This window comes from Protobothrops mucrosquamatus, unplaced genomic scaffold, assembly GCF_001527695.2.
Source record: "Protobothrops mucrosquamatus isolate PMUCROS unplaced genomic scaffold, P.Mucros_1.0 scaffold2939, whole genome shotgun sequence".
NCBI classification, from domain to species: domain Eukaryota; kingdom Metazoa; phylum Chordata; class Lepidosauria; order Squamata; family Viperidae; genus Protobothrops; species Protobothrops mucrosquamatus.
In genome coordinates, this window is record NW_015388962.1 from 35,349 (window position 1) to 48,875 (window position 13,527).

Here is a 13,527-nt window from a genome sequence, read left to right on the forward strand (position 1 = left end):
CAAATCTGAAAAAAATGGGGACTCCCTAGGAGGGGGGGGAAGAGACAGAAGCCGGAGGTGCTGGGAAGGGTCTGCAAGGGGCTTTTGTCCTCCCCCTCCCTCCGGTTCAATTTTCCCCCCTGTTGTTGAAATAATAGACAGATGGGAAGCCTTTAGGCCTGAAATGATTCTCTGAATCATGTGGGGATTGATACGCTATTTAATTTTATTTTTGCAAAGCTAAGACAGAGGTGGAGTGGAGGGATAACCCACTTTCCTTCCCCCCCACCCCCCGCTTTGCAATTTTTATTTTATTCAAACAATTCCAATGGAAAATTCCAGAAGACCAAAAAATAAAATCGAGCAAGAGGCAAAACCAAACAATTTTTTTTTAAAAAAAAGTCTGGGCTTAATTATTTTTTTCCCCCCTTTCGGGATAACCCAATTTCCAAACGTTTAGCCCGTTTTTCACACTTTGGGGAGTCCCAGAAAGTGTGAAAAGCAACCGGGTGTGTCCCTCTTGACAGTGCAAACACACACACACACCGCTTTCCCCATCTCTTCACACCCATGAGTCATGCTGTGGTGCGCACACACCACACACACACACAAAGACACACACAAAATAGAACAGCCAGGGAAGTTTTGCGGAGGAAAAGAAAGCTTTACAGGAAGCTATCGACTTCTCACCATCCCCCCCTTCCCTTGATTTGGCTAATTTCACACCCAGAGCCCTTCAGGAGGCAGGTGGCTCGGCTGGGTCTCCCTTCCCCGGTTGTTAGGGAGTCCCGCCTACACCCCACGTGGATGTCACCTCCCGACAAGCACATCCTCAAGAAAAGAGACAGCCAAAAGAATGTGTGTGTCGAACTGTGTGTGTGTAAGTGTCACACATGCCTCTTTTTTCGACAGCTAGAATTTTCCCAGATAAGGCCAGCCCACCGGGAAGGGAGATGACAAAGAAGGTGGAAAGGCTAGATAGATTAGATAGATAGATAGATAGATAGATAGATAGATAGATAGATAGATAGATAGATAGATAGATAGATAGATAGATAGATAGATAGATAGATAGATAGATAGATAGATAGATAGATGCTAAAGATGATAGATAGACAGATAGATAGATAGATAGATAGATAGATGATAGATAGATAGAAAGATAGAGATATATAGATATAGATTGATAGATATATAGATATATAGACAGATAGCAAGACAAACAGAAGAGATAGATAGATAGATAGATAGATAGATAGATGATAGATAGATAGATAGATAGATAGATAGATAGATAGATAGATATAGATGATAGATAGATAGAAGCTAAAGATGGTAGATAGATAGAGATATAGATTGATAGATTGATAGACTGATATATAGATATATACATAGACAGCAAGACAAACAGAAGATAGACAGACAGATAGAGATAAAGATGATAGATAGATAGACAGAAGCTAGATGATAGATAGATATAGATTGATAGATATATAGATATATAGACAGATAGCAAGACAAACAGAAGATAGATAGATAGAAATATAGAGATAGATAGATAGATAGATAGATAGATAGATAGATAGATAGATAGATAGAGAGAGAGAGAGAGAGAGAGAGAGAGAGAGAGAGAGAGAGAGAGAGAGAGAGAGAGAGAGAGAGAGATGGATCCCTCTAACCTCCCAGAGAGAACCAGGATCTGAATTCAATCAGCATCTACCCATCCCTTCTTCCCCAACAGACCAACTGAACGGCGGATGATCCCGTGTCATTCTTCGACAGATGACTGTATTTGAGCCGGGCCTTGTGCTCCTCACCCGCGCCCATCCTTAAGCAGGTCCTCCCCTCCCCGCCCCTGATCCCACCTCCTTTCTCCTGGCGGTCGCTGAGCGAACGCCACGGCCGTTAACCGAAGCCGCCCCCTGCCGGCGTCTCACCTCTCGCAGACCCGCACGGTCCAGGCGGCGATGATCCAGAGGGAGATGCTGAAGACCAGGAGGACGGTGCCGGGGCAGATGGTCATGAGGGTCTTCATCACGAAGCGGGTGTTGAAGTTGATCTTGTTGAGCGCCCCGATGCTGCGGGACGAGGCGTCCGTGAAGAGCTTGCTGTGCAGGAGCATCACCCGGGCGATCAGGTAGAGGCGCAGGAACATGGGGATGGACAGGATGATGTCCACGTCGGCTTCCGCCCGGGAAGGCGTGTACGAGAAAGCCAGCCGGGCGGTCCAAAAGAACTTGTACTCGCCCGGGATGGGGTGCACGGCACAAACCAGCATCTCCAGGCTGATGTACAAGATGCGCTCGTACGTCATGGCGATCCGCCAGTCGTCGGCCCCGTTGTCGATCACAAAGAGCTAGTAGCCAGGGGAAAGCAGGGGGGGGGGAAAGAAAAAAACTCCATTCAGAGCCAAGTTCCTAGTCCTCAAGAAACACACACACACCCCCCACTCGCTCCATTGCCATCGTAAGTCGAGGACGAGTTCTCTAACACCCTTTCAACACCCTGTTTTGTCAACTGCTCCTGCCTTTCCGGTTTCGTTCCCTTTGGAATTTTCTTCCCATCCGGTCCAGAGCCGGTGAAATCAACGATCACCCCTTGGTGCCCTTTCCTTTTAACATTCAAGCGGAAAAGAGCCGTAAAGATTTCTTGCTGGCAACAGAACAGACCAGGATCCGTCCTGTTCTTGGCTGGAAAGTGGCAATTATCAGCAAATTGGTTGGCTTGGGTTTTTTTTTGCTGGCAAGTAAAAGAAAAAAAGATATTTTTTTTAAGGGTCTGAACATGTCTGACGATTTTGGAGAATAAAGACCCGCCGTGACACAGCAGGGACACGCAGCAAGTAATTATCATTAAAATAGTCATGTCCTCCTCTCTAAATGACTCAACAAAAGAAAAAACAACAACAACAACAAAAAACAACCAGAAGTTTTCTGTGTCAAGCTAACTGGTGCAGCCTAATTCTCCTTTTAAAAGTTGCTTTTCAAGTCTTTTATCAACTTTCTCCACTCAATGTCCAGGCTAGAAGTCCAGAGTTGATCCAGATGTTTCTCTTAGCTAAGAGACTGACTAAGACGACCGATTGTGGCTTGTCCGCTCCAAGGAAAGAGACATTTGGCTGGGACAAAGCCAGATGTTGCAACAGGCAAGGTTCAGCAAGATTCTTGGCTTCGCATGTTCCCGGAGAAGAAGGGAAGAAGGAATTTAATCAGCATTTTCACACAATTTTCCTGTGTGCATGTTTTTACCGCAAAGCTCTTGCGCTTTTTTTTCTGGCGCATTCGTGCACACCGGATTTATTGCACAACCTGACCGAATCTGCTTCTCATTCCTGCATCATCTGGTTGGGATTTTTTTTCCTAGCTTGTCTTAAAGGATCTGGATCCCTTCTCCGGAGGAGAGGAATCCATGGGCCAGGGGTCAGCCAGAAGCTCAACAGGACAACATGATGATGATTAACCCAGAGAAACCTCTGCTCTTTGGCAGCCAGCCTTCCAGCTGAGCGGGATCCATCCCTCTGTGGCCACAAGCAGGGAGGACAAAGGGGGGGGTCCCCCCTCCATGAGCAAGCAGACCCCTCCCCCAATATGAATGGCGCTACCAAAGTGCCATGGACGCTTTAAATCCAGGGCAACTGATTTGAGGTTTGCTAATACTAACAGGGATGGATGGACGGATGGAGGAAGGAAGGAAGGATATAAGGAAGAAAGGAAAGGAGGGAGGGAGGAAAGGAAAGAAAGAAGAAAGGGAGGAAGGGAAGGAGGGAGGGAGGAAAAAGGGAGGAGGGCAGGAGGAAAGGAAAACATAGAGGGAAGTAGGTAGGTAGGTAGGTAGGTAGGTAGGTAGATAGGTAGGTAGATAGATAGATAGATAGATAGATAGATAGATAATAAAATAAAATAAAAAATTGTTGAGAAGTACTGGCAGAATCCCCTTCCTTCTATTTCAACAGAACCCAACTCAAAGCAAAAAGCTTGAATGAAATCAGGATTGGTTTGAGATGCCTGAGAATGAAAGGCACACTGAAACGATGCTCCTGTAACCATGGAGACCCACAGCGGTGGGATGCTGGTGCTGCCACAGAGCCAATGGATCTCCCCAGGGCTTGGTGGGGGGGGTATCATCTAGATTGAGAAATCCGAAGGAAAAGTTAAATAAGAGAGAGAGAGGAAGGGATAGATAGGTAGGTAGGTAGGTAGGTAGGTAGATGGATGGACGGACGGATGGACAGACGGACAGAGAAGAAAGGAAGGAAGGAAGGATGGATTTATTTTCCTTTCCTTCCTTTCCTTTCCTTCCTTCCCTTATATCTAGCTATTCCCTCCTTCCCTCCCTCATTTATCTATTTCCTTCCTTTTCCCTCCCTCCTTTTCTTCTCTCCCTCCTTCCCACCTTTCCTCACCTGTCTGCCTCTCTGCCTATCTATCCCAACTTCCATTTACCCCTCAAATAAACTCCCTCTCTCTAAAAACCCCTTATCTATCATCTCTCCTTATCCCAGCTCTCTGTCTCTCTGCTATCTCTCCAGATCCGTGTCTCTCAACCTTGACATTCAGATGCATTCCCCAGCCAGCTGGGCAGACACTGTTCTGTTCTATACTTAGTCCTCAACTTATGACTGGGGCTGGCTGGGGAATTCTGCCCGTTGAAATCCGACAGCTGTCAGGGTGAGAAATACTGCTCAAAACCAATTATCTATCCTCTCTCTATTGGTCAACACCGGCCTGACTGCCTGCTTCTCCATCCATCCATTCTCCCAGCAGGATAATTCTCTTTATTTTTAATATCTGGGGACGCCTGCTGATTCATACCCAATCGAAACCGCAGCAAAAGGTCGGGCGAGAAAGCGTGGCTTTTCCAAAATAGTAATAAAAAAAGAACCATTAAGCAAAGACAGGCCAGTCACTCAATCTGAGCCCATCTTGATGACCCCTTAGGGACCCAACACTTTAAAAAAAAAACTCCAAAGTTAAGATGAAGTTAAAAACAAAATCGAAACATCCTGGCTGAACCGTCTCTCGCTCTGCTGAAGCCTTAAAAGAAGAAATCAAAGCAAACACATTCAAATGTCGGATTGCGTGGAATCTCTCTTAAATACCTGGATTTCCCGGGTGTGATACGCAATAATCAGCCCCAGTAAAATTGCGGTGGAGAAGCTAATGAGACACTTCAAGGCCAGGGAGAACATGGACCCCTGCAAAGAAGAGAAATATAAGAGATTAAGTTGTGAAGGTACACAACTACACACACACACACACACACACACGCCCTTCCTCGTACCGAGCAGGCAAAGCTTAAAATTAAATATATTTCATTCGTTCTCTGCACAGGCGATACAGCTGACCCCCTTAAAAAAATAAGATTTAGATGGATGGATCGTCCCCCCAGCAGTCCAGTCGCCACCCGACCTGTTAAAATAATTCAGGTAAATCCTCGACTTACCCACTACTCATTTAGCGACCATCTGAAGTTAAAACGGCACTGGAAAAAGGGACTTAGGACTCTTTTCCACACTTAACGAAAAAGAGTCACGCGATTAAAATTCAGACACTTGGCAATTGACTCGTATTTATGACGGTCGCCGTTTCCTGGGGGGTGTCCTGTGATCCCCTTTCGCAATGTCCTGACACTAACCGTGTGACTTAACAACAAAGTTCGTGAAAGGGGGTCAAGTTCACCACAGGTCTCGCTTAGCAATTGTCGTCGTAAGTCGAGGACTAGCTGTACAACACCCTCTCAACACCCTGTTTTGTCAACCGCTCCTGCCTTTCCGGTTTTGTTCCCTCTGGAACTTTCTTTCCCTCCCGTCCCTAGCCAGTGAAATCAATGATCACCCCTTGGTGCCCTTTCCTTTTAAAAATCCAAGCCAGAAAAGAGCCGTAAAAGATTTCTTGCTGGCAACAAAATCGACTCAGGCCAGAATGGTTGTAAAATGGTACAAGGCTGACCTAAATATAGGGTCTCCTGCCTGAACAGGGGGTTGGACTAGATTTATTTATTTATTTATTTATTTATTATTTAAATTTATATACCGCCCTATCTCCCTTACGGGACTCAGGGCGGTGAACAGGCAATAATAAAATCACAATAAATATTGAATAAAAAGCCTGCTCTAAAATACCCCATATAAAACCCCTAGCAAAGCCCAATCATGATGACCTCCAAGGTCCCTTCCAACTTTATTATTATTATTATTATAACTTTCTCATTGAGCCACAGAAATGTTGGGCTTGCGGTCATAAGTCGAGGACTACAAAGCTGGAAACTGCACCTCTCACTCACAAAACAACTTCCTAACCGTGTGACTGACACAACGGAAGAGATTCCTTTAGCGACCGTGGCAAGGAAAGTCGTAAACCGGGGCAAAACTGACTGAAGAAATGTCTCTCTTAGCAACGGAAAGAGGCTCAAATGTGGTCGTAAGTTGAGGTCCAGGTTTATTATTTTTCCACTGGAACATTATTACCACAGAGACTTCCGGAAATTCCCCTAAAAATCAAAGCGCTGGAAGTCGGGGTAACCTTTAGCAGAGCAAAAGAACAAAAAAAGATTTAAAATCAGAATGAAGATTTCCCTCAGGAATTAGAAGAATAGATCTGAGGTGTTTTTTTCCACACTGATCATCGATTTCTCTGTGCTGGAAAAACAGAAGAAAAAAAATATCCCTCCGGAGAAATATTTCCTATTTTTCCAGGACAAAAACAAGGAAAAAAAAGTGAAAAGACATAAACCTGACTAATTTTAGCCTCCGGCGGAGACAAAAACCCATTTTCTCTGTGAAATAAACCCAGTTTGTTTTTTTTATTATTATTATTTCTGATCCAAATTAATGTTTTCGGTCTGTAACTGGGTTGAGAAAGGAACACAATCAATAACACAATCAATCACCTCAGTTGTTAAGTTAATAACACGGTCACTAACACGGTCGCAAATGGGGATCACGTGACCCTGGGACGCTGCGACCGTTGTAAATACGAGTCAGTCGCCAGGCGTTTGGATTTTGATCACGCGACCACGGGGACGCTGCAACTGTCGTAAGTGTGGAACACGGTCCTAAGTCCCCATTTTCAGTGCCGTTGTAACTTTAAACGAACCGTCGTAAGTTTGAGGACTGCCTTGTATTTGCCTGGAAGATTTTTCGGCTGGCCACGGGCAAGTGGGGCAAAGAACAGAGATGAAAATCACATTCTGAGGGAGCAAAGCTGCCTAACTGGATAACTTTGACATCTGATCTATTAATTCACCCCAAATGCCGGTTTTTTCCCCCTCGTGGAAGGAAGACCTGGACCTCAGAGATCATTTAGTCCAGCCCCCAAATTGGTGGTTAAGGCAACGAGGTTTCTTTTGTGAGGGCTGAGTTGGCAAGAGGCCAAGCCGTCTGCTGGGCATTGCAAATCACGATCAACGCCTCAGCGCGAGGCCCCAAAACAGCCCACTGTAGAGCTGACTCAACAAACTATCACTGACAGAAAACCTGGTTTACAGTGCCGGGCTGTTGAGGCAAGGCCTGAGTTGGCAAGATCGCAAAACACACTCAACGGCTCAGCGCGAAGACACGATCATAGAGGCGACTCAACAAACTACCATCGACGGAAAACTGGGTTCAGAGGGCCTTTTCATCGGATGCTGGCCAAGTCTTCGTATCTCGGCTTGACGGGAAAAGAATAAGATCATTTTGAGGCAGGATTCCCTCCAAACCATGCCAAACTATGGTTCCCTAGCCGGGGTCAACAGACAAGCCCTCTTCCTTCCGGCTTGGGAATCTAGGATCGATGCTGGCAATTGATTTTGCTAAAAAGCAGCCTTGGGAACAAACCAACTTTCAGCCAGGACTTTCCCAAATCAATTAGGAAAAGAGCCAGATCTGCCTACAGCCGGGCTGGCCCCGTGCCATAGCTGCCCGCCCCGCAGGAAGGGAATTCTTTGCTCGCCCTGGGCGCAGCTGTTACAACTCCCATCTCCTCTGCGCCACCCACGCAAGGGGATTCCTGCCAAACGAACCGTGTGTGTGTGTGTGTGTGTGTGTGTGTGTGTGTTTAATACAATAGAGCTGACCCACAAGGGTAGGAAAGGAGGGGTGGGCATAATTCAGGATTATTAATAGCTTGGGTGTTTACTTTTCTTCTAATCATAAAGCAGGCAGCTTCAGAACAGAACAGGGATTACCAATTCTGGCAGCTTCAAGATGGGTGGAGGTCTGCTCCCAGAATCCCCCAGCCAGCACCCATCTTCAAGTTCACTAGGATGCTGGCTGGGGGATTTTGGGAGGTGAAGCCCACCCCTCTTAAAGGATGCTGGCTGGGGGATTCTGGGAGTTGAAGTCCACCCACCTTAAAGCAGGATGGCTGGGGGATTCTGGGAGTTAAAGTCCACCCTTCTTAAAGCTGCCAAGGTTGAGGAAGGCTAGCTTAGAGATTAATTTAATAATTCGTCCTCAAGTCCAGAAAGATTTTCTCCCAGTTTCAGATGCTTTCGAGAGAAAAAAAACAAGGGGCGTCCTTACATGCACGAAACCCCTTCCACTGGCTAACGCTGCTCTCTCAAAAGCTGGCTGCGCTACCCTCTGCTGAGTTGTGGCTGGGCAAGTAAACCATCATTGGGAGATTGTATCGCAAAATGGATGGGAGGACACCTGCAGTCGGAAAACACCGGCTTTTCCCCGGCTTTCGTGCCAGGCTGGATAAATGATTTGTTAGCCGCCCGGAGAGACACGCAAGTCAGATGGGCAGTCAAGAAATGTGATAAATAAATAAGTAGAAATTTATCAGCCATGCCCAGACGTCTCGGGTGGGTGAGATTTGGCCGGAGAAAAGCAGAAAAATTGCAGGCGGAAAGGAAGCCGAGATTGGGCAGGTCTCGTGTGCCAATTCCTTAGTCGCCACAATATTAAAAAAAAAAAAAAAAGAGATGTCGAGACTCTGGAAAGAGCGCAGAGAAGAGCAACCAAGAGGATCAGGGGACTGGAGGCTTAAACATAGGAAGAAGAACGGTTGCAGGAATTGGGGATGTCTGGTTTAATGAAAAGAAGGATTTGGGGGGACGCGACGGCAGTCTTTCAATATTTGAGGGGCTGCCCCAAAGAAGAGGGGGGGGGGTCCCCTTATTCTCCAAAGCACCAGAAGGCAGGACAGGAAATAAGGGATGGAAACTGATCAAGGAGAGAAGCAACCTGGAATTAAGGAGAAACTTCCTGACAGGGAGGACAATTAACCAGTGGAACTGCTTGCCTCCAGAAGTTATGAGTGCTCCATCACTAGAGGCTTTTAAGAAGAGTGCTCCAGGAGGTGTATCAACTTCTCTCTCCTGCTGGGGGGGGGCTCCCCACTAGAACCCCTCCCTCTTTACTCATCCCCACCAGCTGGCAATATCCTACATAGACGCAACAGGTGGGGATAACCCAGGTTAACATACCTGGAGGTTGGCAGGCAAGGGCCCGAATTCATGCCCTCTTTTTACCCCCTTCTCCTTTTCAAGCAGAGAGGCTGGGAAAAGCCTCCCCCCCCACTTTGCCTGCCAGATAAACCCCTCTCCCCTTCCTCTCTCCCAAAGCCACACAGAATTTGCAAAATCACCCTGATGGAAAAACCATCAGCCATTTTTTTTTTCCTGTCAGGTGGGGGCCACGGAAGAAACCAAGTGTGTGTAATGGTGGGGGGGGGGGGAAAGTCAGGTAGAAAAATGTTATTTATTCATCCTGGGGAAGCTGAATTGCCCTCCCTTCCCCTCTATTCTCTCTCCACCCCCCACCCCACCTCACTTACGTATCTAGCAACTATAATCCATCACCTTGGAGATGGCAGGGAAGTACCTGGCTTGCCTGGGGGGGCAGTGTAGGGGGGGGGGAAACAAGAAAGTTGGGGAGCCAAAGGCAAGGGGGGGGTGTCTGTTCTTCTCATCCACTCCATTTATTCCCACATCACCCAAGACAGACACAGTTGGTCCGGTTTACGGGGAATCACCCCATGCCCAACTTTTGGGGTGGAGTGAGAGGAAGGCCCAGTAAGAGAGGGGAGCAAAGAGGGGGGGCAAGTTTGGCTCTCCCCCCTCCCCACCCAACTTCAGAAAGAGGTATGGAGGGGGGAAAGGAAGAGGAAGAGTTGAGGTCCCTTCCCCATGCAGCCAGAGCCCCATCCTAAGTACCTGCAACAGGTATTCAGGATAGGGGCATGCTTTAGAGAGGCCCACCTGACAGGGTGCCCCCCTCCAGCCCTCAACTTTGGAAAGAGATCTGAGGAAGAGGAGAGCTGGACCCCCTGACCTTGAGGCCCCTTCCCCAAGCAACTAGCCCCTATGCAAGCAGCAGCCCCTCCTGGACGGCTTGGCCCCTTCAAAGACCCCCTTCTCAACTTCATAAAGAGAAATGGCGGAGAGAAGGAAAAGGAGAGCCAGGCCCACCCACACCGAGGACCCTTCCCCAAACAGCCAGACCTCTGCCCAAGCGGGGAGCACTTTGGGGAGCCCCCCCACAACTGGCTGCCACCCCCTCTGCAACCCCCTATCCCGCTCAACTTTGGAAAGAGATATGGGGAGGCGGAGGAGGAGGAACAGAAGAAACAGACCCATGAACGCTGAGGGCCCTTCCCCAAACAGCCAGACGCTGACCCAAGCGGGGTGTGCACTTTAGGAAGCCCCCCAACTGGTTGGTCCCCACAGTGACCCCCCCATCCCCCTCTCAACTTCGGAAAGGGGTATGGGGAAGAGGAGAGCGGGACCCACTGAGGTTAAGGCCCCTTCCCCAAGAACTTTCGTGCGCTTTGGGGAACCCCACCATGGGTCTGCCACTCCTCCCCCCCCATCCCCCTCTCAACTTCGGAAAGAGAGATGAGGGTCAAATCCGTTGAGGTTAAAGTCCCTACCCTAAGCAGCCAGCCCCCTATCCAAAAAGGGGAGCGCTTTGGGGAACCCCACCAAGTATCTGCCACCCCCCTCCACGACCCCCATGCCCCTCTCAACTTTGGAAAGAGGTCTCCGGAAGAGGAAGGCCAAATCCAGACAGGCTCAAGACCCTTCCCCAAGCAGCCAGCCAGCCAGCCAGACCCCCTCTCCAAGTCCGGCGGGGCCCCCCCCGTCCTCCCGCCCCCTACCTTGGAGTACAAGCCCCAGGAGAGCTCCGTCTCGATGACCATCACCACGATGCCGAACATGCCGAAGATGAGCGCGTAGTCGCTCAGCCGCTTGCGCTTCTCGAAGAGGGCGCGCCGGTGGCCCAGGCGGTAGCCGATGTTCTGGTTCTTGCGCTTGGGCGCCTTGGCGGGGGGCGGCCCGGGGGCGGCGGAGGGCGAGGCGGCCGAGGCGGGGGGCGCCTTGCGAGCCGGACCCTCGCCCGCGTTGGCGTGCAGGAGCCCCGCCGGCGAGTGGTTGTCCTCCCGGGAGATGACGATCTCCGGCGGCGGAGGCGCGCCGGCCGCCAGCAGTTGCAGCGGCTGCGCCTCGTCGGGGCCCGGCGCCGGCGGTGGAGGCGGGTTGGCGTCGAGCAGGTTCCGACGGGAGGCGCTGAGCCGGCTGAGCGGCTTCATGACGCCGCCGCTGTACTTGCACGAGCTCATGGCGATCTCGGTGAAGGGGTTGCTGTCCCGCCGGTGCGCCAGCGGGCTCGCCTGCCGGTGCTTGGCCGCGCCGCCGCCGCCTCCACCTCCGCCGCCTCCACCGCTGGAGCTGGGCGAGTGGCCCGGAGCCGCCCAGCCGGGCTCGCCGCTGACGTTGGGCTGGCTGCCGTGGCGGGAAGCCGGGCGCAGGGCGGCCAGGGCGGGGGGAGCGCGCAGGGGACCCCCGGAGGCCGCCCCCGCCGGAGCCACCGGAGCCACCGGGGCCACGGGAGCCAGGCTGGGGGGCGCGGCGAGCTCGCCCCCGCCCGAGTCGAGGAAGGGCGCCGGGGGCTCCATCCTCTTCTTCCTCCTCCTCCTCCTCTTCCTCCTCCTCCTCCTGCGCCCGGCCCTGGCCCCTGCCCCGGCTCAGCGCGCTGCCCGCCCCAGCGCAGGGGCATCCAAGCGGGCCCCGCGGCTGCCCAGCCTGGGGCTGGGGCTGGGGCTGGGGCGGCGGGCGGCTGCAGCCGAGCTGCCAGCGGGCGCGACTGGCAAGCCTTGGCACGCTCGCCTCTCGGGGACGCGCGCCCGGCCAAGCCCCCCTCGGCCCCTGGGCGCGCGCTCATTGGCTGGCCGGGCGGCGGCGGAGGGGGTGACATCACAGCCCCCCCCACGCCGCCCCTCCCCTCCCCTCCCCGTGCGGGTGGGGAGGGGGTGAGAGAGAGAGAGGCGAGCAGGCGCCCCCTCCCCAAAGGCGAAAAAAGCACCAGGACTGCGCCTGTGCGCGCGCCGGCAGCACCACGGGATTCGTCGGCTGCTTTGCGCGCTCGCTCGCTCGCTCGCTCGCTCTCTGCGCNTCCTTTCCCCCCCCCAGGCTCTGCTTCATTCATTCGGCTTGGAAAATACCCTGCCTGGCTCCGCCTCCCGGCCCCCCCCCGCCCAGCCCCACCCGAAGGCGTGGAGGGGCTGGGCGGGCAGGTGGGCGCAAGCAACAGGTGGTGATGCTGCGTGCCCGGCTTGGAAAAAAGGGGGAGGAAGAGGCTTTCCCGGTTGGATGGCCGGCCTGGAGGGTTCCCTACGTCTCTTGAGGCCGGGGAACAAGAGAGGAGCCGTTGCGCCCCCCCCTTTACATCTGGCAGGTAGACGCCCCAACATCTGGAAGAGATGGTCTCGCCCAGCTGCAGGCTTTTTTTTTTTTTTTAATTTTAATCCCTGCCGGTCCTCTCCAGCATCTGCGGACTCCAATTCCCATCAGCCTTCAGCTGGGAGGACTCCCTTAGGGCCAGGTGAGGTTCTGATTGGGGGAGCTGGGAACCCCCCTCCCGTTTTAAAATAAGGGGTAAAAATGACTCCTTCCGATTCTAGTGCTCATCTCCACCCCAAATCTTCAAAGCGGCTTTTGCTTTACCTGTTGCACGGCTGCCTGTTTAAGGGCCACTCCGGGCCTGCTTGTGGCTATTTTAGGGACGTTGAACACCATTGGGACGGAGGGAAGGCTGTCAAAAGAGGGTCCCCAAAGAAGCCCAGCGTCCCCTTTCTCTGGGCCTGGGTCAATAAACCGAACTGGATTCTTCTACATTGCAGAAAAATATGCCAAAAATAATAAATCTGTCTTTGAAAATTCACCTTCCTTGGGGGCCTAATGGGGATCTTTCTTTAACCTCTTCCGAGCACCTTCAGGGCAGAAATTCATTTTGAAAGAAAAGAATTTAAATTCACCTGCATTTGTTGCCTTAATTTTTTTTTTGTTTTCCCTTCTGGGTCAGAAACGGGAGCACGCAGGAACATCGCAAAGAAAGTCTGGAGTCACCCTTTCAGTTCTACCTCAGCAAATCGGACGGACATCCTTGAATAAAAAAAAAAATTATTAAATCCTTTGGAATCCTGTCATGATTATTTTATTTTCTTCTTTGGGATCTCCCATCTCCTGGCTGCTGGAGCGAGCCCCCAAGAAGCAAAACTCAACCTTGCAATTCTTTCTGGATGGTGCCAGAAATTGTCAAAAAGGCTGCGAAAAATTCAACTT

At 51.0% G+C, this 13,527-nt stretch overlaps 1 protein-coding gene across 1 annotated transcript in view; it reads right to left on the bottom strand.

The window, feature by feature from the left end:
* Positions 1 to 11,861, bottom strand: part of KCNN3 (potassium calcium-activated channel subfamily N member 3) — a 29,206-nt gene extending 17,345 nt beyond the window's left edge. Inside the window, exons 1-3 of the mRNA XM_015826037.1 lie at positions 11,064 to 11,861; positions 5,078 to 5,173; positions 1,917 to 2,335 (exon numbers count right to left, since the gene is read on the bottom strand). Of these exons, the coding sequence (XP_015681523.1) occupies positions 1,917 to 2,335; positions 5,078 to 5,173; positions 11,064 to 11,861 (1,313 nt within the window). The remainder of the gene's footprint in view (positions 1 to 1,916; positions 2,336 to 5,077; positions 5,174 to 11,063) is intronic.
* Between the last annotated feature and the right edge of the window lie 1,666 nt (positions 11,862 to 13,527).